Raw genomic sequence first — 24,824 nt, 5'->3', positions numbered from 1 at the left:
TTTTGTGGGCGAGGGGCTTGGACTTCCAGCAAGCATACAGGAACATGTTAGATAGGAGCAAATGGAGACAAATGGTTTTAAGGACTTGACGTGCTCTTGGGGTCTGAGCAAGGTAACATTTATAAAGAAGGGATTCAGGGAAACTGGCAGGCTGCATTTGAGACCTGGAGATGGGAAGTACAGTGCCTGCACTCTGAAGGAGGGGTGTTAATGTTGTAGTTTTATAATTGTAGTGTAAGCGTGTCTCTGGCAAGACAGTGATGGAGTAAATGATGAAAGTTTTTCTTTTTTCAGGCCACCCTGCCTTGGTGGGAAATGGCCAATGTGTTAATAAGAGAAAAAATAGTTTGGTTAACTTGACAAGAAGTCTAGGAAGAGAACAGCTGCAGCTGCTAGAATTTTCTTTTTTCATTATGGTATATTTTCTTAAACAGTTATCTACATGTTATGAGAACACAAATTATCAATTCAAGTTTAGTAATTACGTATTTTTAATTGACTAGTGTGCATTAATGATTGATATATAAATAGACTCCATAACTTTTTGTCCTTTTAATTTACAGTTGGATAGTTCTTTTTTAAGGTAATATTCTTCATCCCAATAATCTCCCCTTTTTTGTTGTACTCTCAGGCCTTGTGTCAAGAGCTAGCTGAGGAGTGTGGCCAGGGTTTAATTGTAGCTGTTGGGAGACATTTAGAGCGAGCAGCTAGTCAGCGGACAGCAGGTGACCCTGCTTGGTGGAAAACGCACGAGGCTGTAATGCTGGCCATGGGATCTGTCCGTGATCTAATCCTTGATCAAGTGACAAAGGGGCAGTTACAGTTTGATCTCACCAATTTTATCCAGTCTATTGTTTTGGCTGACCTTGATCCTAATTGTAAGTAATAGAATTTTTTAAAAAATTTAGTGAAGTTACACTGTACTTAGTAGTATTTTAATATTTGGTACTGAGGTGGTTATTCTGATTTTTCAATATTCATAAACCTTAAATTTTCAGTTTATTTGGATGGCAGGAAAACTGAAGTGTGTTCATGAAAATTTGCTTTGGAGATAATTTTCAAAGCATTATTCTTCACATTAAATTTTCTTTTACAGTTTCCCCATTTCTGGCTGGACGAGCACTTTGGTGTGGCAGTAGGTTTGGGCAGGCAGTAACCCCTGAAATGCTTGACAGATTTCTCCAGGCTACTGTCTCGGCTCTCAATCATAGTCCCAATCCTATTATTAAAGTCTCTGGAGTTAGGTAAGTTGATTCTTGTCTTAAAATAGCATGGGTATTATTGTTACTTTTTACTATAAATGTCATATTTCTTATGACTGATGTTGCATTGAGGTATAGATTGGGTTAGTCTCAAAATGCCTAAGTGTGACTGTTATTATTAGTTAAAGATGTAATTTTATAACAGTGCATTAGAATTGCTGGTTCTTAAATATAATAAAAAATCACAGTACCGTGACTGGAATACCCAGATAACTTGCACATAGGAAACTGGAACTTATGATGCAGTATCTTAAATTTCGTTCTCCTATGTGTGGGTTATTTGTGTATTATATGGAATGAATGTGATTTATATGTAGTAGGTTGGTAGACAGCATCCACCCAGGGAGGTACTACCGTCCTGCCAGGTGAGTGTAAAACGGAAGCCTGTACGTATTTGTTTTGCATGATGGTAGGATTGCTGGTGTCTTTTTTCTGTCAAATAAACATGCAAGATTTCAGGTACATCTTGCTACTTCTACTAACTACACATGCATGTACAGTTTGTACACATTTATGTATGCACAGTCTAGGGTTATAACTTTTTTCCTTTTTTCCAAATAAAACGTGTGTCATAAATCGATGAAATTTTGTTTAAAAACAATGAAAAGTCCCTAATTCCTCTCATTTTTCAAAAAAGGTCACATCTAAATAAAAACTATGATTCACCATATATCTATGTTACTACTCATAAGTAGAAACTCAGGAAATCACTAATTGGCAACTCAAATTATTGAAAAATATTAATCACCATACAGTGAACCCCCGGTTTTTGTCCTGTGCGGAAATCGTACAATTCGGATTTTGAGCACTTTTTTTTGGCGAAAATTTCCCCTGGGGTTTCTTACATCCGCTTGGAAATCGTCTGTATCGGAGGCATCCACCCGCCCAGATGAACGCTTGCTCGTTCATCCATTGCTTTTTGTGCTTGTTTTTTTTATTAAGACTGAAATAAGCCTCCTTGGGGCCAAAGAGAGTTCAGAGTGCCACCCCTTTGGTAAAGAAGGTGAAAAACACGATAGAATTCAAAAAAGAACGTGTAGCAAAATGTGAAAGTGGTGTACATGTGGCTGAGCTCACCAGGATGCATGGGAAGTCGACGTCAACAATCGGTTCCATCCTGGCAAAGAAAGCAGAAATCAAGGAAGCTGATGTTGCAAAAGGGGTAAATATGCTAACGAAACAGAGATCACAAACAATCGAGGATGTGGAGTTGTTGTTGGTGTGGATCAGTGAAAAACAGTTAGTGGGAGATAATGTTGTGGAGGAGATAATTTGCGAAAAGGCAAGACACCTGCATGCAGATCTTGTAAAGAAAATGCCTGGAACGAGTGCTGCTGTTAATGAATTTAAGGCCAGCAAGAGCTGGTTCGACAGATTCAAGAAGCGAAGTGGCATACACAGTGTGGTAAGGCACAGCGAGGCTGCAAGTTTTGACAAACGTGCGGCCAAAGAATTTGTTGATGAATTCAAGGGGTACATAGAGGCTGAAGGATTCTTCCCCCAACAAAAGAAGGGGAAGTAACACTGGATAGGGCTTTGATACCTGAAGTCCTTATGGAGGGGGATTCCCCTTCCAAACATTAACCTCAACTCCCTCTCCCCTCCTCGCCTTTTTCCAAGAGTCTTTAGTAAAGGTGTGTAATGTTCATTTATCATTAAAATTAGTCATTTATATTTATTTCTCATTGTTTTCTGTATGTAAAACATACAGTGGACCCTCGGTTATCGGCCATAATCCGTTCCAGAAGGTCGGCCTAAAACCGAAAGGGCTTGAAGCCGAAATAATATTTCTCATAATAATTAATGGAAATACAATTAATCCGTTCCAGACACCCAAAAATATTCACAAATAATAAGGAGAACTAAATAAAATAAATACATGAGAGCTAAATGAAATAAATACATGAACAATTAAATCACTATATTACATACTTTTATTGAAGACTTGTTGGCTTTTGGAAGATAGGGAGGAGGAGAGAGGGAGGATTTATTGTTTGGAAGGGAAACCCCCCACCATAAGGACTTTAGGTATCGAGTCCCTCTCTGGTGGTTACTTCCCTTCTTTGTCTTTTAATGCCACTAGGACCAGCTTGAGAGTCACTGGACCCCTGTAGTGCAAAAATTCTGTCCAGAGAGGTCTGTTTCTGGCATCTCTCTAAGATTTCCCTGAAGTGGGACAAGGTTTTGTCACTGAACATGTTTCAGATATGGCTTGTTTCAGCTTGGTCAGGGTGATATTTCTCCACAAAAGCTTGCACCCTACTCCACTTTGCACACATGTCATTAATCAATGAAGAAGGTACCATCTTCCCTCTTCCTCCTCCTCTGAAGCAATTTCTTCAGCTGCAGCCTGTTACTGTTCCAGTTGAAGGTCTTGCAGCTCTTTAGTGGTTAGCCCTTCCCTGTGGTCCTCCACCAACTCTTCCACATCCTTGCCACTCACATCCAACCCTTTGGACAACCCCAGTGCCAGAGTAGATTCCACAACAAGCGTAGGGTCCTCAGGGTCAGCCCCAAACACTTCAGAATCCCTCTCTTGGACACAGTCTGGCCACAATTTTCTCCAAGCAGAGTTCAAAGTCCTTGGAAGTCACTTCCTGCAAAGCCTTACCTATAAGGCTTATGCAGTGGAGGATACTGAAGTGATTACTCCAGAACTCTCTTAGGGTCAAATGAGTGTCCAGGGTTACTTCAAAGCACCTTTGAAAACAGTTTTTTGTGTAGAGTTTTTGAAGTTAGAAATGACCTGCTGGTCCATGGGCTGGATGAGAGGAGTGGTGTTAGGAGGCAAGAACTTCACTGTTGTGAAACAGAAGTCCCTAAACAATTGGCCTTCCAAGTCTGGAGGATGAGCAGGAGCATTGTCCAGTACCAGGAGGCACTTGAGTGGCAATTTACATTCCAGGAGGTATTTTGTCACACTGGGGTCAAACACATCATTGACCCACTCTTTGAAAATGTGCCTTGTGACCCATGCCTTATTATTAGCTTTCCATATCACACACAATCTATTCTTGACTAAATTGTTTTTCTTGAACACATTGGGATTTTCAGAATGATACACCGGTAAAGGCTTCACTTTGAAATCCCTACTAGCATTACCACAGAACAAAAGAGTAAGCCTGTCTTTCATAGGCTTGTGTCCTGGCAGTGCCTTTTCCTCCTGTGTGATGTAGGTCCTCTTTGGCATTTTCTTCCAAAAGAGGCCTGTTTCGTCACAATTGAACACTTGTTGTGGGGAGGAATCCTTGAGCCCCTACATACCCCTTGAATTCCTGCATGAATTTTTCAGCTGCGCATTTGTCAGAACTTGCCGCCTTGCCATGCCTTACCACACTGTGTATGCCACTACGCTTCTTAAATCTCTCAAACCAGCCTTTGCTGGCCCTAAATTCACTAACAGCAGCACTTGTTCTAGGCATTTTCTTTACAAGATCCACATGCAGCTGCCTTGCCTTCTCACAAATAATCAACTCCACAACACTATCTCCCGCTAATTGTTTTTCAGTGATCTACAACAACAACAACTTCTCCATATCTTCCATTATCGGTGACCTTTGTTTGGTTAGCACATTTACTCCTTTTGCAACATTAGCTTTGTTGATTTCTACTTTCTTTGCAAGGATAGAAGTGATTGTTAATTTGTTTTTCCCATACATATTGGCAAGTTATAGCACTCGGACACCACTTTCATACTTTTCATCAACTTCTTTCTTAAATTCCATCATGTTTCTTACTTTCTTTACCAAAAGAACTTTACTAGGAACTTTCTTTGGACCCATGGTTACTTATTTCGCAGTTGCACTTAATCAACAACCATGAAAAACAATGGATTATAGCGAAATGTTTGGATGGATGAGCAGAAGCTTCCTCACTCGCCCAGAAACAAAGTCAGACTGACGCGCAAGTGGCTGGCTGTGGCGGGTTGACAAGTCCCATACGGCTGATAACGTCCGATAACCGGAAGCTTAAAAACCAGCTGGTAAGTGAGTTGGCCGATAAGTGGAGCGTTCGATAACCGAGGGTCCACTAATTATTCTCTATGAAATGTATTTTTTTGTTAATATTTTTGTGTATCTGGAACGGATTAATTGGATTTACATTATTTATTATGGGAAATGTTACTTCGATCTTCACCCATTTTGGATTTTGGCCGACCTTCTGGAATGGATTAAGGACGAAAACTGGGGTATTACTATATATTTACGTTACTAATCATAAGTAGCACCTCGTTTGATGGCATTGACATTCCTACATCAAGTCAAGCAGCAATTTACAAGTCAACATGCAAAGTGGCTGCTAAATTGAAGGAGGAAATGATGGAAAAGTTACAAATGGAAGAATGGTCTTTACATTTCGATGGAAAGTGCATTGAGGAAAATGAGTGTCAGGTATTAATACTTAAAAATGAAAGAACCGAAGTAAAACTGGAGGCACTGCATTTGAAAGATGGCAAGGCTGAAGGAATGGCAAAAGTTATTGATGAATACAATTTATGGAATGAAATAGAGGTGATCATTGCTGATACAACAAACATTAACACGGGAAAAAGAGTGAAGCTGTTGTCAAGCTACAACGAATGTTCTCAGAGAAGGGGATTAGCAAACCACAATTTATTAGTTGTCAGCATCACATTCTGGACAGGATTCTTTGTTTGGTAATGGATGAAAATCTTGAAATATTGAAACCTTGCAAAAAGCACTAAACTCTTTGAAAAATCATTTGAAGCAGGAGCCATCTGCACTCAGTATACCAAAAAGTAATCAGTGTGCTGAACGTGCAAAGTTATGCAGGAACTATATGCTGCCTCCAGAAACAAAAACAAACTGAAACTTCAGTTTATTCTAAGCAGGAAGTAGTAATATATATACAAACATGATAATGATGCTGTAAGCTGTTTTGTTTGTTATTAATGTTACATGCAATATGCATCCAAGTTACTTGCTTTCATTACTCTTTTTTTTTCATTTAGGGGTGACATTTTCTAAAAAGATACTGAAATGAAAAGTTATTTCCTTGCTTTTAGGCAAATGTTAGTCTGATTAAGGTACAGGAATAATACGTTATAAAAAAGTTATAACCCTAATACACTCATCTGAGTTTTCTTTGATTTGATTTTAATAGTTCTTGCTCTTATTACTTTTCCTTTCATTTTTTATTTTTTTTTTTATTATCACACTGGCCGATTCCCACCAAGGCAGGGTGGCCCGAAAAAGAAAAACTTTCACCATCATTCACTCCATCACTGTCTTGCCAGAAGGGTGCTTTACACTACAGTTTTTAAACTGCAACATTAACACCCCTCCTTCAGAGTGCAGGCACTGTACTTCCCATCTCCAGGACTCAAGTCCGGCCTGCCGGTTTCCCTGAATCCCTTCATAAATGTTACTTTGCTCACACTCCAACAGCACGTCAAGTATTAAAAACCATTTGTCTCCATTCACTCCTATCAAACACGCTCACGCATGCCTGCTGGAAGTCCAAGCCCCTCGCACACAAAACCTCCTTTACCCCCTCCCTCCAACCCTTCCTAGGCCGACCCCTACCCCGCCTTCCTTCCACTACAGACTGATACACTCTTGAAGTTATTCTGTTTCGCTCCATTCTCTCTACATGTCCGAACCACCTCAACAACCCTTCCTCAGCCCTCTGGACAACAGTTTTGGTAATCCCGCACCTCCTCCTAACTTCCAAACTACGAATTCTCTGCATTATATTCACACCACACATTGCCCTCAGACATGACATCTCCACTGCCTCCAGCCTTCTCCTCGCTGCAACATTCATCACCCATGCTTCACACCCATATAAGAGCGTTGGTAAAACTATACTCTCATACATTCCCCTCTTTGCCTCCAAGGACAAAGTTCTCTGTCTCCACAGACTCCTAAGTGCACCACTCACTCTTTTTCCCTCATCAATTCTATGATTCACCTCATCTTTCATAGACCCATCCGCTGACACGTCCACTCCCAAATATCTGAATACGTTCACCTCCTCCATACTCTCTCCCTCCAATCTGATATTCAATCTTTCATCACCTAATCTTTTTGTTATCCTCATAACCTTACTCTTTCCTGTATTCACCTTTAATTTTCTTCTTTTGCACACCCTACCAAATTCATCCACCAATCTCTGCAGCTTCTCTTCAGAATCTCCCAAGAGCACAGTGTCATCAGCAAAGAGCAGCTGTGACAACTCCCACCCTGTGTGTGATTCTTTATCTTTTAACTCCACGCCTCTTGCCAAGACCCTCGCATTTACTTCTCTTTCAACCCCATCTATAAATATATTAAACAACCATGGTGACATCACACATCCTTGTCTAAGGCCTACTTTTACTGGGAAAAAATTTCCCTCTTTTCTACATACTCTTAACTTGAGCCTCACTATCCTCGTAAAAACTCTTCACTGCTTTCAGTAACCTACCTCCTACACCATACACTTGCAACATCTGCAAGAATCCGTAAACCATGCGTGTTGTAAAAGTCAACTAAAATGCCAGGAGCATTGGACTAGTAACCCCTTTTCCTATATAGCTTACTTAAAAGAAGAAAAAGAAAACCAAAGTGGGATATTTGAATGTGTGTGGATGTAGTGCAAATGATAGAGATGATTGTGGACATTATGAATGAAAAGAAGCTGGATGTCCTGGCTCTAAGTGAAACAAAGCTGAAGGGGGTGGGAGAGTTTCAGTGAGGAGGAATAAATGGGATTAGGTCAGGGGTTTCTAATAGTTTGTGCAAAGGAAGGAGTAGTAGTAATATTGAAGGATAAGTTATGACAGGAAAGAGGGAATATAAAAGTATATATATTCAAGGATTATGTTGAGTAAAATAAGGGCTTAATGTGAAAAGTGGTTTATAGTAAGTGTGTATGCACCTGGAGAAGAGAGAGATTTTTGGAAATGTTGAGTGAGTGCATGGCGAGTTTTGAACCAAATGAGAGAGAACTTGTGGTTGGGGATCTCAGTACTGAAGTACTGAGATCCCCGGTTTCCCCTATTAATTCTACTTTTGGATTACATTTTGGATGTCTTAAGAACAAGAAAGTGTATTTTATTAGATTAAAACTGGAAATATGAATTGGCTATTCTTGACTAAAGGTGTTACTGTATTTCATATTACAGGTCAGTATGGGGATTTTGTGAATATCTGAAAGGTAGTGGAACCCCAGGAGCACTTCAACCATACCTTCCTTCCATCCTGGATGGCTTAGTAACCTTAGCAACTCAAGCATCTTCAGAAGTTCTCTCTCTCATTCTAGAGACTTGCTGTATAGTCGTTTCTGTAGACTCCAATTTCACGGCAGCAAATGTTGGTCGAATATCGACTCTTTGTTTAGCAGTATTTATAAAAGCCAATAATGACCCAGTATTAGTTGCACTTGTGCAAGATGTGGTAAGGGAACTGTGTCAAAACCCAGGTTGCACCACAACACTTCAAACCAAGTTTATTCCTACTCTTGCATCCATACTTAATGCATCAACAGATAAGGTGAGTTCATGGATACTACCTTCCCTAGTTTTTACTCAATAAATACCTTGCAGAAGTAATAACAGCATAATTCTCTAGTACTTCTGGGGAAATTATGTTCTCCTTTGTCTTTCTTCAACAAGTAAATCTTGAAATATGTATACTTATTGTTTATTGAGCATGTAAAATAGCAAAGATATAAATTACAGCCTCTCCTCACTTAACGACGGAGTTTCGTTCCTAAGACCACGTCGGTAAACGAATTCGTCGCTAAGCAAAGAGCATGCTATAAGGTAGTGGGTTTGTGTCAACCATCTTTTGAAAATGTTTTAATGTCACCTTTGCACCATTTATAACATTTTTAGTATATTTTTAAATGTTTATATAGCAGTGTACTGTATATTGTAATAAACAGAATAGAGGAAATCAGCTCTTAATATACATTATTGAGATATGCATATTGGTCAGAGAGCCCGTCGGAAGTCCGAGTCGTCGGTAAACGAGTATGTCGCTAAGTGAGGAGAGACTGTGTAATGAAGGCATTAGTAACAGTTTATGGAATTGCATTGGATGGGTCCTTCAGTTTGATGAGTGATGCTTTTTTTTTTTTTTTTTTTTTAACCTTTCTGTTGTAATGATCAGTATTGAACCTTCATCTTGTATGGAGTACTTCTTTGCAGGTGCCACCAGGTATGCAAGCTGTGGCTTTGGACATGCTTGAAGTGATGGTTCGATCATCAACGCCGCCCCTTGAAGAACCTCTGATTAATGTAGCCTTCCCAGCTGTAGTACAAAGAACCCTAAATACAGATGATAATTCTACTCTACAAAATGGTGGAGAATGTCTTAGAGCTTACGTTTCCGTAGCACCTGATCAGGTATGTTAAAAGTTTTGCTTTTATACAGTGTATTCAAATAGTTGGGTAAGCTAGTATTTTCAACCTCTAGTCCTTATACGACTCCTATTAATAATTAAGGACTTAGTTTTTGGTTATTTTTTTTCTTATTGGTATAAATGAATGCTAAGGAGGATATCAGTAAAATTTTAAATTTGGTACAGTATTACTTGCCCCCATCTTCCTCATTAGGGACTGTATATTTAATATATAAAGAGTGGTTAACCCTTTGAGGGTCCAAGCTGTAGATCTACGTCATGAGCTCAGCTCACTCAGATAAGCTGTGAGCAGTAAATTTGGGCCTAAATATGAGAGAATGAATCTGTGTGGTAAGTGTGCACTATATAAAACAAATCCTGCAGCATGCAGTGCATAATGAGAAAAAATGCAATTGGTTTTAGTACTGAAAGTACAGTGGACCCTTGGTTTTTGTGAGTCTCAGTTTTCGTGGATTTTGGTTATTGGCAACTTTTTTCGTCAAAATATAGCCTTGGTTTTCGTGATTTCCTTTGGGTTTCAGCAGTCATACAGAACGTGTCTCAGTGGTCCCGCGCACAGAAAGCCTCCCACAGACGCATTCAAAGTCAGTGTGGCATTGTTTCTTGGCGAGTGAACATTACCCTGCGAGGTAATATGAAACATTTCATAATAATACATTATTTTTTATGCTTGTTTATTTTGTGTAACACTGCTTAATAAGCCACCATGGGCCCAGAGGTACTTCCCCACACACACCAGCCATGGTACTTCCCCACACACACCAGCCAGGGTACTTCCCAACACACACCAGCCAGGGTACTTCCCCACATACACCAGCCAGGGTACTTCCCCACACACACCAGCCAGGGTACTTCCCCACACACACCAGCCAGGGTACTTCCCCACACACACCAGCCAGGGTACTTCTCCACACACACCAGCCAGGGTACTTCCCCACACACACACCAGCCAGGGTACTTCCCCACACACACCAGCCAGGGTACTTCCCCACACACACCAGCCAGGGTACTTCCCCACACACACCAGCCAGGGTACTTCCCAACACACCAGCCAGGGTACTTCCCCACATACACCAGACAGGGTATTTCCCCACACACACCAGCCAGGGTACTTCCCAACACACCAGCCAGGGTACTTCCCCACATACACCAGCCAGGGTACTTCTCCACACACACCAGCCAGGGTACTTCCCCACACACACTAGCCAGGGTACTTCCCCACACACACACCAGCCAGGGTACTTCCCCACACACACCAGCCAGGGTACTTCCCCACACACACCAGCCAGGGCACTTCCCCACACACCAGCCAGGGTACTTCCCCCACACACACCTGACAGCCCTAAGCTTGTGGAATCTATTGTAGCTTTGGGGAAGTCCATAGGGTTGGATGTGAGTAGCCAGGATGTGGAAGAGTTGGTGGAGGACCACAGTGAAGAGCTAACCACTGAAGAGCTGCAAGACCTTCATATGGAACAGCAACAGACCACAGCTGAGGAAATTGCTTCAGAGGAGGAGGAAGAGAGAGGGAAGAAGGTGCCTTCTTCACTGATTAAGTATATTTGTGCACAGTGGAATGAGTTGCAAAGATTTGTGGAGAAATGTCACCTTAACAAAGCTGTTGCAGACACGGCCTGCAACATGTTTAGTGACAATGCCTTGTTCCATTTTAGGCAAATCTTAGAGACACCAGAAGCAGAGCTCTCTGGAAATTTTTTTGTGCAACAGGGGTCCAGTGACTCGAACTGATCCTAGTATCAGTAAAAAAACAAAGAAAGGAAGTAAGCCCCGATAAGGACTTGGTACCTGAAGTCTTTATGGAAGGGGATTCCCCTTCCAAACAGTCAATCCTCCCTCTCCTCTCCTCCCCATCTTCTGTACACAACAAGTGTCTTCAATAAAGGCAAGTGTGATGTTATTATTGCTTTATATTGATTTGTCATTCTTTTCTGTATGTAAATCTATATTTAATCTCTAAAAAAATTGTTTTTTTTTTTTTGTTAATACATTTGGGTGTCTGAAATGGATTAATTGAATTTACATTATTTCTTATGGGGAAAATGGTTTTGGTTTTCGTGAATATTGGTCTTTGGCAGACTGTCTGGAACAGATTAATCATGAAAACCAAGGGTCCACTGTAGCTTGAAATTGAGCTCAAAGTAGCCGAAATGTTCGATTTTTACCGATGTTCAAGAATAAACAAATGACATCATGCGGTCAATACACATCAACTGGTGGGTCTAACATACGTTCATAAATGCGCTGATATTATTTATACAATTATTACAATATTGCATAACAGTAAATCTATTTTTTGATATGAATCAAAATTCTTAACATAAATAAAAAATCAAAATGGAATTCGTATGTAAAGCCTGGAGATGTAACTGGTAAACAGAGGAAATGTTATTTTAGTGCCAGGAATTCCTGCCTTGTTTATTCTGGACCCTGTTTTGAAATTGGAGTATCTTGAACTTTTTGTGAAATTGGCCAAATTACCAATTTCCAATCACTTGATTGGGTACTTGAAATAGTTGATTGGGCAGTTTCTTGTGCTCGATTGATAAAATAGAAGTAATACTGGCAGAATAGCTAAGAATTTGGTTGACTGGAATAATGTAATTGGCCTAAAATAGGAGTCAAAGTGGGCAAAATTGCCGACGCAGCAAAATTCGCGATTGTGTACTCTCGTCAATTTTTCATCAAATTTCATGCTTTTTGTTTTATTATGTTCAGAAAAAGATTCTATACCATTTCATAAGAAAAAAATTTTTTTTTTTGAAAATTCTTGGACCCTCAAAGTGTTAAATTGAAAAGTAGTATTTAAGAGTGGACAGAATGCGTAAATGAGTAAAACATTCTAGTAACTTGTTTTCATTATAACACAACTGAAATTTTGTTCCTTTTTTTTGATTTGGACAGAAGAAAGGCTGCAGCATGCCATATATTTAAGGGAAATCATATGTAAATTTACTTTGCATTCTAGATCCTGTTAAAACATTATTTTGCTCTAAATAAAACTATTGTGGATATTTTTGGCACTTAATCTTGTCACTTGTTATTAACTGTGGCACCCAGGAGGAATACCAGTGATGTTAGAAGTGCTGCAAAAAAAAAAAAAAAAAATAAGGATTTATCTCTAATGGTATTGAGTAAAGTTCTGTTTTGATAAGCTTCGTATTGGTGCACTACTGCACCTTTACTGGTGCTCATCAAGTGATTGTGAATGTTTGCCTGGAGTTTACCTGGAGAGAGTTCCGGGGGTCAACTCCCCCGCGGCCCGGTCTGTGACCAGGCCTCTTGGTGGATCAGAGCCTGATCAACCAGGCTGTTGCTGCTGGCTGCACGCAAACCAACGTACGAGCCACAGCCCGGCTGATCAGGAACTGACTTTAGGTGCTTGTCCAGTGCCAGCTTGAAGACTGCCAGGGGTCTGTTGGTAATCCCCCTTTTGTGTGCTGGGAGGCAGTTGAACAGTCTCGGGCCCCTGACACTTATTGTATGGCCTCTTAACGTGCTAGTGACACCCCTGCTTTTCATTGGGGGGATGGTGCATCGTCTGCCAAGTCTTTTGCTTTCGTAGTGAGTGATTTTCGTGTGCAAGTTTGGTACTAGTCCCTCTAGGATTTTCCAGGTGTATATAATCATGTATCTCTCCCTCCTGCATTCCAGGGAATACAGGTTTAGGAACCTCAAGCGCTCCCAGTAATTGAGGTGTTTTATCTCCGTTATGCGCGCCGTGAAAGTTCTCTGTACATTTTCTAGGTCGGCAATTTCACCTGCCTTGAAAGGTGCTGTTAGTGTGCAGCAATATTCCAGCCTAGATAGAACAAGTGACCTGAAGAGTGTCATCATGGGCTTGGCCTCCCTAGTTTTGAAGGTTCTCATTATCCATCCTGTCATTTTTCTAGCAGATGCGATTGATACAATGTTATGGTCCTTGAAGGTGAGATCCTCCGACATGATCACTCCCAGGTCTTTGACGTTGGTGTTTCGCTCTATTTTGTGGCCAGAATTTGTTTTGTACTCTGATGAAGATTTAATTTCCTCATGTTTACCATATCTGAGTAATTGAAATTTCTCATCGTTGAACTTCATATTGTTTTCTGCAGCCCACTGAAAGATTTGGTTGATGACCGCCTGGAGCCTTGCAGTGTCTGCAATGGAAGACAGTCATGCAGATTCGGGTGTCATCTGCAAAGGAAGACACGGTGCTGTGCCTAGAACATTTGTTTTGGATTCTCCCTTTAAATTGGAATGCAATGAAAATAATGTAAAGCTGGCCAAATCGTTGACTTCTAGGCACTTTACAAAATAATTCTGTTGGTAGAATAGGCAGTTTCACGTAATCATTGCATAGTATAAAAGGCATACTAGTAAAATAGCCAGGAACTGGGTTTGATAAAATTATTTTTAATTTAAAAACAAAATGGCACCATAGAAGGTGTCAACAATGAAAAGATTAAGCAGGCTTTATGCATTAACAAATCTGTGAAAAGACATGAAACTATAAAATTAAACTGAGGTGCAGAATTTCTTGTTTTGTTACTTCTTCTGGATATTAATTGTGGCAGCCATGAGGAATGTTGTGGAGGTGCCGAGAATGTTGTGGAGGTGCCAGGAATGTTGTGGAGGTGCCAGGAATGTTGTGGAGGTGCCTGGAATGTTGTGGAGGTGCCGGGAATGTTGTGGAGGTGCCGGGGATGTTGTGGAGGTGCCGGGAATGTTGTGGAGGTGCCGGGAATGTTGTGGAGGTGCCAAGAATGTTGTGGAGGTGCCAAGAATGTTGTGGAGGTGCCAGGAATGTTGTGGAGGTGCCAGGAATGTTGTGGAGGTGCCAGGAATGTTGTGGAGGTGCCGAGAATGTTGTGGAGGTGCCAGGAATGTTGTGGAGGTGCCAGGAATGTTGTGGAGGTGCCAGGAATGTTGTGGAGGTGCCAGGAATGTTGTGGAGGTGCCGAGAATGTTGTGGAGGTGCCAGGAATGTTGTGGAGGTGCCAGGAATGTTGTGGAGGTGCCAGGAATGTTGTGGAGGTGCCAGGAATGTTGTGGAGGTGCCAGGAATGTTGTGGAGGTGCCAGGAATGTTGTGGAGGTGCTGAGAATGTTGTGGAGGTGCTGAGAATGTTGTGGAGGTGCTGAGAATGTTGTGGAGGTGCCAGGAATGTTGTGGAGGTGCCAGGAATGTTGTCGAGGTGCCGAGAATGTTGTGGAGGTGCCAGGAATGTTGTGGAGGTGCCAGGAATGTTGTGGAGGTGCCAGGAATGTTGTGGAGGTGCCAGGAATGTTGTGGAGGTGCCAGGAATGTTGTGGAGGTGCCAGGAATGTTGTGGAGGTGCCAGGAATGTTGTGGAGGTGCCAGGAATGTTGTGGAGGTGCCAGGAATGTTGTGGAGGTGCCGAGAATGTTGTGGAGGTGCCGAGAATGTTGTGGAGGTGCCGAGAATTGTGGAGGTGCCAGGAATGTTGTGGAGGTGCCAGGAATGTTGTGGAGGTGCCAGGAATGTTGTGGAGGTGCCAGGAATGTTGTGGAGGTGCCAGGAATGTTGTGGAGGTGCCAGGAATGTTGTGGAGGTGCCAGGAATGTTGTGGAGGTGCCAGGAATGTTGTGGAGGTGTCAGTAATGTTGTGGAGGTGCCAGGAATGTTGTGGAGGTGCCAGGAATGTTGTGGAGGTGCCAGGAATGTTGTGAAGGTGCCAGGAATGTTGTGGAGGTGCCAAGAATGTTGTGGAGGTGCCAGGAATGTTGTGGAGGTGCCAGGAATGTTGTGGAGGTGCCAGGAATGTTTTGGAGGTGCCAGGAATGTTGTGGAGGTGCCAGGAATGTTGTGGAGGTGCCAGGAATGTTGTGGAGGTGCCAGGAATGTTGTGGAGGTGCCAGGAATGTTGTGGAGGTGCCAGGAATGTTGTGGAAAGGTGCCAAGAATGTTGTGGAAAGGTGCCAGGAATGTTGTGGAGGTGCCAGGAATGTTGTGGAGGTGCCAGGAATGTTGTGGAGGTGCCAGGAATGTTGTGGAGGTGCCAAGAATGTTGTGCAGGTGCCAAGAATTAACCTTATGGTGGTGAAGAAAGCATTAATGGTGCTTACTCTGTAAGAATGACCCAAGCCATTCACTTCAGCCTGATAGGGCCACATTAACCCCCACCACACATTTCAAGATCAACAAATACAGTTCCACCTACCAGATTTTAAGAGAGGATTTTGTGTGTGTGTGCTGTGTGTACTATTGATGTATGTGTTACTGCATCCATCTACAATGTAAAATACTAAAACCTTAATTTTGACGAATTATAAATTATAAAAAAAAAGTTTGGCTTTGTCGGTGGTCTCAAGATTGGACACCTATTTTTCCATTGTTTTCTGTTCATATAATATGACTATAATACGTACATTTGAGGAATACCCAAGGTATATCAAAGATAAAAGGATGTGTTATGAGAGTCTAGTTAAAGACAATACTTAAAATAAGTGGTAATCATGTGCTTTGATCCCATGTTTAATCTTATGCTAGCCTTGCTTGTCTTGGTCAGTAGCAGTAAGGCCCGAACCTGCAGTGCTAATGTGTTTTGAATTTTTTTTTAAGTCGAGCGTTGGGAATTCAGAAACTAATTTCCCCGTAGATCCATTATTATATTTGGAAGTTCGTTCTTCAGTGTTACATTTTGCATCTAATTTCTTTTCTGTATTTTTTGACTAAGAATATTTACCCAGGATGGGGTCCACCTCTGGTGTAAATTGTGGGACCCATAGCCTCGGAGAAGTGGATAAAAAGGCTTCAAGGAAGAATATTTGGATTTCTTCCTGAAGCCATTTGAATATTCCACTTCCCCTACCACCCCATCTTTTCATATATTTTTTATATATTTTTATACTATATTACTGTTCCATTCACTAACAAAGAGCATGTATTAACCCTTTCACTATGTCCAAGAATTTTCAAAAATATTTTTTATTTTTATGAAATGGTGGAGAATCTTTTTCTGAAGGTAGTAAAACAAAAAGTATGAAATTTGATGGAAAATTGATGAAATTACGCTTTCACAAATTTTGCTGCATCAACAATATTTACACATTTGGCGATTTTTGCCCACTTTGAGTCCTATTTTAGGCCAATTATATTGTTCCAGTTGACCAAATTCTTAGCTGCTTCACTAGAATGTCTTCCATTTTATTGACTGAGCACAAGAAATCACTCGGTTAGCTATTTCAATGACCAATAAAATGCTCCGAGTTTGGTAAATTGGCCAATTTCACTCAAATTTCAAAATATTGCAATTTCAAAATAGGGTTTGGAATAAACAATCCAGGCATTCCTAGCACTAAACTAACATTTCCTCTGTTTATTAATTACATTCCCAGGCTTTACACGTGAATTCCATTTTGATTTTTTATTCACACAAAAAATAGAAGGGTTAGTGTTAATATCACAGTGGTCCCTCGCTTTTCGTAGTTCTCGGCAATCATAGATTTCGGAAATCATAGGGGTTTTTCATATAAACATGGGCTCGCTTTTCATAGGTTGACTAGCGAGTCGTAGTTCGTCCGGGACGCGTACCCACGGCGTGAGCCGGGGCGGCAGCCAGTCTGGCATTGTTTACCAGTGAGCGAAGGTCCCCTCAGGTACTCCAGCGAAATATTTCATAATATTCCATTTATTTTCGTGCTTGCAAGTACTAAATAAGCTACCATGGCTCCAAAGAAAGCTCTTAGTGCCAAGCCTGCGGTAAAGAAGGTAAGAAATACGATTGAATTTAAGAAAAACATCATTGAACAATATGAAAGTGGTACAAGTGTGGCCGAGCTGGTCAGGATGTATAAGAAACCCTACACAACCATATGTTCCATAGTGGCCAAGAAAAGGGAAATCAAGGACGCTGTTGTTGCAAAGGGAGTAACTATGCTGACAAAAATGAGATCGCCAGTACTCGAAGAGGTTGAGAAGTTATTATTGGTGTGGATAAATGAGAAACAATTAGCAGGAGATACAGTGGACCCCCGCATAGCGACTTTAATCCGTGCAAGAGGGTTGATTGTTATGCGAAATGATCGGTATGCGAATGAATTTTCCCCATAAGAAATAATGGAAATCAAATTAATCCGTGCATGACACCCAAAAGTATGAAAAAAAATTTTTTACCACATGAAATATACATTTTCCTACACACAAAGAGAAGGATACATGCACAATATATATTGTGCATGTACTACTCTACTAAATGAAGAATAAATGACACTTACCTTTATTGAAGATGCAGCAATGACTGATGAGACACTGTGTCCTGGGAGTGCCTTTTCCTCCTGAGTACTGTAGGTCCTGTTTGGCATTTTCTTCCAGAACAGGCCTTATCACACTGTGTATGTCACTACGATTCTTAAATCTCTCAAACCAACCTTTGCTGGCTTTAAATTCACCAATATGAGCACTAGTTCCAGGCATTTTTCCCTGTTCACCTGGGTGTTAGTCGACTGGTGTGGGTTGCATCCTGGGAGACAAGATTAAGGACCCCAATGGAAATAAGTTAGACAGTCTTCGATGACACTGACTTTTTTGGGTTATCCTGGGTGGCAAATCCTCTGGGGTTAATTGTTTCTTGGTATTCTCAATAAGCCACACCAACAATGGTGCTACAGCAGCAGCAGCAGCAGCTGACAGTGATACAGCAGCAGCAGACGATGCTACAGAAGCAGCAGACGGTACTACAGCAGCAGCAGACGGTACTACAGCAGCAGCAGCAGCTGACGGTGGTACAACAGCAGCAGCAGCTGACGGTACAACAGCAGCAGCAGACGATGCTACAGCAGCAGCAGACGATGCTACAGGAGCAGGAGACGGTACTACAGCAGCAGCAGCAGCTGACGGTGGTACAACAGCAGCAGCAGCTGTACCACCAATAGTAGCGATGGTTGATTGGGGTTTATTATACAACCTGGCCAGCTCGGAGACACGCACTCCACTTTCATACTTATCAATGATCTTTTTCTTCATCTCTATAGTAATTCTCACCCTTATTGCTGTAGGGTTGGCACTAGAAGCTTTCTTGGGGCCCATGGTCACTTATTTTCCAGATAAAATCACCAAAAACACTGTAATAATACGAAATGTTCCGATTGTATGCTTGGATGTTACCGAGGAGGCCGGCTGGTAAACAATGCCACCGGCGGCACATGTGAGGCTGGCTAAGGGCGCACATTGGACGCGTCTCGGACGAAGAGCGGTGAGCGGGTTTTTGGGCGGTATGCGAGGAAAAATTTTTGCGATAAAAGCGAGCGGTATGTGGATTGAACGGTATGCGATGCGTACGGTATGCGGGGGTCCACTGTACTCTTATGACTTCGATTATTTGTGAAAAGGCTAGGCAGTTGCACAAAGATCTGGTAAAGAAATTGCCTGAAAATAGTGGTGATGTAAGTGAATTTAAGGCCAGCAAATGCTGGTTTGAGAGATTTAAGAACCGTACTGGCATACACAGTGTGGTAAGGCATGGTGAGGCTGCCAGTTCGGAACACAAGGCGGCTGAATTTTTTTTTTTTTTCAACAAGTCGGCCGTCTCCCACCGAGGCAGGGTGACCCAAAAAAAGAAAGAAAATCCCCAAAAAGAAAATACTTTCATCATCATTCAACACTTTCACCACACTCGCACATTATCACTGTTTTTGCAGAGGTGCTCAGAATACAACAGTTTAGAAGCATACACACATAAAGATACACAACATATCGCTCCAAACTGCCAATATCCCAAACCCCTCCTTTAAAGTGCAGGCATTGTACTTCCCATTTCCAGGACTCAAGTCCGACTATATGAAAATAACTGGTTTCCCTGAATCCCTTCACTAAATATTACCCTGCTCACACTCCAACAGATCGTCAGGTCCCAAGTACCATTCATCTCCATTCACTCCTATCTAACACGCTCACGCACGCTTGCTGGAAGTCCAAGCCCCTTGCCCACAAAACCTCCTTTACCCCCTCTCTCCAACCCTTTCGAGGACGACCCCTACCCCGCCTTCCTTCCCCTATAGATTTATATGCTTTCCATGTCATTCTACTTTGATCCATTCTCTCTAAATGACCAAACCACCTCAACAACCCCTCTTCTGCCCTCTGACTAATACTTTTATTAACTCCACACCTTCTCCTAATTTCCACACTCCGAATTTTCTGCATAATATTTACATCACACATTGCCCTTAAACAGGACATCTCCACTGCCTCCAACCGTCTCCTCACTGCTGCAATTACCACCCAAGCTTCACACCCATATAAGAGTGTTGGTACTACTATACTTTCATATATTCCCTTCTTTGCCTCCATAGATAACGTTTTTTGACTCCACATAAACTTCAACGCACCACTCACCTTTTTTCCCTCATCAATTCTATGATTAACCTCATCCTTCATAAATCCATCCGCCGACTCGTCAACTCCCAAGTATCTGAAAACATTCACTTCTCCCATACTCCTCCTCCCCAATTTGATATCCAATTTTTCTTTATCTAAATCATTTGATACCCTCATCACCTTACTCTTTACTATGTTCACTTTTAACTTTCTACCTTTACACACATTCCCAAACTCATCCACTAACCTTTGCAATTTTTCTTTAGAATCTCCCATAAGCACAGTATCATCAGCAAAATGTAACTGTGTCAATTCCCATTTTGAATTTGATTCCCCAAAATTTAATCCCACCTCTCTCCCGAACACCCTAGCATTTACTTCTTTTACAACCCCATCTATAAATATATTAAACAACCATAGTGACATTACACATCCCTGTCTAAGACCTACTTTTACCGGGAAGTAGTTTCCCTCTCTTCTACACACCCTAACCTGAGCCTCACTATCCTCATAAAAACTCTTTACAGCATTTAATAACTTACCACCAATTCCATATACTTGCAACATCTGCCACATTGCTCCTCTATCCACTCTATCATATGCCTTTTCTAAATCCATAAATGCAATGAAAGCTTCCCTACCTTTATCTAAATACTGTTCACATATATGCTTCAATGTAAACACTTGATCTACACATCCCCTACCCACTCTGAAACCTCCTTGCTCATCCGCAATCCTACATTCTGTCTTACCTCTAATTCTTTCAGTTATAACCCTACCGTACACTTTTCCTGGTATACTCAGTAAACTTATTCCTCTCTAATTTTTACAGTCTCTTTTGTCCCCTTTCCCTTTATATAAAGGAACTATACATGCTCTCTGCCAATCCCTAGGTACCTTCCCCTCTTCCATACATTTATTAAACAAAAGTACCAACCACTCCAACACTATATCCCCCCCTGCTTTTAACATTTCTGTCATGATCCCATCAGTTCCAGCTGCTTTACCCCCTTTCATTTTACGTAATGCCTCATGTACCTCCCCCACACTTACATTCTGCTCTTCTTCACTCCTAAAAGATGGTATACCTCCCTGACCAGTGCATGAAATTACTTCCTCTGTTTCTTCCTTAACATTTAAAAGTTCCTCAAAATATTCTCGCCATCTACCTAATACCTCCATCTTCCCATCTACTAACTCCCCTACTCTGTTTTTAACTGACAAATCCATACTTTCCCTAGGCTTTCTTAACTTGTTTAACTCACTCCAAAAATTTTTCTTATTTTCATTAAAATTTCTTGACAGTGCCTCTCCCACTCTATCATCTGCTCTCCTTTTGCACTCTCTCACCACTCTCTTTACCTTTCTTTTACTCTCCATATACTCTGCTCTTCTTATAACACTTCTGCTTTGTAAAAACCTCTCATAAGCTACCTTTTTCTCTTTTATCACACCCTTTACTTCATCATTCCACCAATCACTCCTCTTTCCTCCTGCCCCCACCCTCCTATAGCCACAAACTTCTGCCCCACATTCTAATACTGCATTTTTAAAACTATTCCAACCCTCTTCAACCCCCCCACTACTCATCTTTGCACTATCCCACCTTTCTGCCAATAGTCGCTTATATCTCACCCGAACTTCCTCCTCCCTTAGTTTATACACTTTCACCTCCCTTAGTTTATACACTTTCACCTCCCTCTTACTTGTTGCCACCTTCCTCTTTTCCCATCTACCTCTTACTTTAACTGTAGCTACAACTAAATAATGATCCGATATATCAGTTGCCCCTCTATAAACATGTACATCCTGGAGCCTACCCATCAACCTTTTATCCACCAATACATAATCTAATAAACTACTTTCATTACGTGCTACATCATACCTTGTATATTTATTTATCCTCTTTTTCATAAAATGTATTACTTATTACCAAATCTCTTTCTACACGCAGCTCAATTAAAGGCTCCCCATTTACATTTACCCCTGGCACCCCAAATTTACCTACTACTCCCTCCATAACATTTTTACCCACTTTAGCATTGAAATCCCCAACCACCATTACTCTCACACTTGATTCAAAACTCCCCACGCATTCACTCAACATTTCCCAAAATCTCTCTCTCTCCTCTACACTTCTCTCTTCTCCAGGTGCATACGTGCTTATTATAACCCACTTTTCACATCCAATCTTTATTTTACTCCACATAATCCTTGAATTAATACATTTATAGTCCCTCTTTTCCTGCCATAGCTTTTCCTTCAACATTATTGCTACTCCTTCTTTAGCTCTAACTCTATTTGAAACCCCTGACCTAATCCCATTTATTCCTCTCCACTGAAACTCTCCCACCCCCTTCAGCTTTGTTTCACTTAAAGCCAGGACATCCAGCTTCTTCTCATTCATAACATCCACAATCATCTCTTTCTTATCATCTGCACAACATTCACGCACATTCAGACTTCCCACTTTGACAATTTTCTTCTTCTTATTCTTTTTAGTAATCTTTACAGGAAAAGGGGTTACTAGCCCATTGTTCCCGGCATTTTAGTTGACTTTTACATCACGCATGGCTTACGGAGGAAAGATTCTTATTCCACTTCCCCACGGATATAAAAGGAAAAGTAATAAGACCAAGAACTATTAAGATAAAATCAAAGAAAACTCAGATGAGTGTGTATAAATAAATGTGTACATGTATGTGTAGTGTGACCTAAGTGTAAGTAGAAGTAGCAAGACATACCTGTAATCTTGCATATTTATGAGACAGACAATAGACATCAGCAATCCTACCATCATGTATAACAATCACAGGCTTTCGTTTTACACTCATTTGGCAGGACGGTAGTACATAGAGGCTGAAGGACTGAAACCTGAACAAGTGTTCAATTGTGATGAAACAGGCCTCTTTTGGAAGAAAATGCCAAAGAGGACCTTCATTACACAGGAGGAAAAGACAATGCCAGGACACAAGCCTATGAAAGACAGGCTGACGCTAATGTTCTGTGCTAATGCTAGTGGGGATTTCAAAGTGAAGCCATTACTAGTGTACCATTCTGAAAATCCCAGTGTGTTCAGGAAAAACAATGTTATGAAAAGTAAATTGTGTGTGTTTTGGAAATCTAATAGTCAGGCATGGGTCATGAGGGAAATTTTCGTCGAGTGGTTCAATGAAGTGTTTGGCCCTAGTGTGAAGAATTACCTCCTGGAAAAGAAATTGGATCTCAAGTGCCTGCTAGTAATGGACAATGCACCTGCTCATCCTCCAAACTTGGATGACCTAATTTTCGAGGAGTTTGGGTTCATCACAGTAAAGTTCTTGCCCCCGAATACCACTCCTCTCCTCCAGCCCATTTACCAGCAGGTCATTGCAAACTTTAAAAAAAGCTATACCAAAGCAATGTTTCACAGGTGCTTGACTGTGACCACAGACACTCACTTGACCCTAAGGGAATTTTGGAGAGAACACTTCAGCATCCTCCATTGCATAACCCTTATAGGTATGGCTTGGGAGGGAGTGACTACCAGGACTTTGAACTCTGCCTGGAGGAAATTGTGGCCAGATTGTGTCTACAAGAGGGATTTTGAAGGGTTTGGGACTGACCCTGATGAGCCTATGTCTGTTGTAAAATCAATTGTGGCACTGGGGAGTTCCATGGGGTTGGATGTGAGTTTGGAGGATGTGGAAGAATTGGTGGAAGACCACAACGAAGAGCTCACCACTGAGGAGCTGCAAGAGCTTCAGCAGGAAGAGCAACAGATCGCAGCTCAGAATCTTGCTGCAGAGGAGGAGGTAGAAAGATGGAAGATGGTGCCTTCTTCAGAAATTGAAGAGTTTTTTGCTATGTGGGGTAAGATGGAAAGATTTAAGGTTGTTGCAAGCCATGTTGGCAACATGTACGGTGACAAAGTCTTGGGCCATTTTAGGGAAGTGTTAAAGAGACGCCAGAAACAGAGCTCTCTGGACAGTTATTTTGCGAGACAGGACTCCAATGACTCTCAAGGTGGTCCTAGTGGCATTAAGAAACAGAGAAGACAAGCAACCCCAGAAAAGCAATTGGTACCTGAGGTGTTGCTGGAAGGGGATTCCCCTTCCAAACTATAAACAATCCAATCTCTCTCCTCCTCCAGTCTCCCATACACTAAGAAGAATCTCCAATAAAGGTAAGTGTTATGCTGTTAATGTTTCATTCATCGTTTCCCATTGTATTGTTTATGTACTTCATGTATATTTCATGTAGAATTTTTTTTTGTTTTAATACTTCTGGGTGTCAGGATCAGATTAATTGTATTTACATTATTTCTTATGTGGAAAATTGATTCGCAAATCGTAGATTTCATTAATAGCTGCTCCAGGAACGGATTAACTACGAAAAATGAGGGACCACTGTATTATAATTATATAAACATTAGCGCATTTGTGAATGCATATTAGACCCATCAGTTGGATGTGCATTGGACTAGTGATGTAATTTGTTTACTTTTGAATCTCAGCAAAAGTCAGACATTTCTGCTAGTTTGGGCTCAATTTCAAGCTATTTTCAATCCTGAATCCAATCAAAATTATTTCTGTAATACACATACGGTGGAACCCCAGATTTTGAACTTAATCTGTTCCAGAAGGACGTTCTAAATCTGAAAAATGTGAAAACCGAAGTAATATTTCCCGTTAGAAATAATGTAAATACAATTAATCCATTCCAGACACCCAAAAATATTAAAAAAAAATAATTTTTTAAAGAATAACTATAGTTTTACATACAGAAAAAATGAGAAATAAATATAAATAGTGTAAATATAAACATTACATATCTTTATTAAAGACTCTTATTGGCTCTTCCCTGTGGTCCTCC

The 24,824-nt window shown here is 41.1% G+C and overlaps 1 protein-coding gene across 2 annotated transcripts in view; it reads left to right on the top strand.

Annotated features, from left to right (window-relative positions):
- Positions 1–24,824, top strand: part of LOC128692912 (importin-9) — a gene marked incomplete at its 5' end in the record, with an annotated part of 101,163 nt that overhangs the window by 27,324 nt on the left and 49,015 nt on the right. For both annotated transcript variants that reach the window (XM_053782373.2, XM_053782284.2), the window contains 4 exon segments: positions 632–878; positions 1,097–1,244; positions 8,392–8,758; positions 9,418–9,615. In XM_053782373.2, coding sequence (XP_053638348.1) covers positions 632–878; positions 1,097–1,244; positions 8,392–8,758; positions 9,418–9,615 — 960 coding nt within the window.

This window comes from Cherax quadricarinatus, chromosome 2, assembly GCF_038502225.1.
Source record: "Cherax quadricarinatus isolate ZL_2023a chromosome 2, ASM3850222v1, whole genome shotgun sequence".
Taxonomy (NCBI): Eukaryota; Metazoa; Arthropoda; class Malacostraca; order Decapoda; family Parastacidae; genus Cherax; species Cherax quadricarinatus.
Note: the sequence above shows the minus strand (reverse complement) of the source record. Positions and strands in the feature narration are given on the sequence as shown.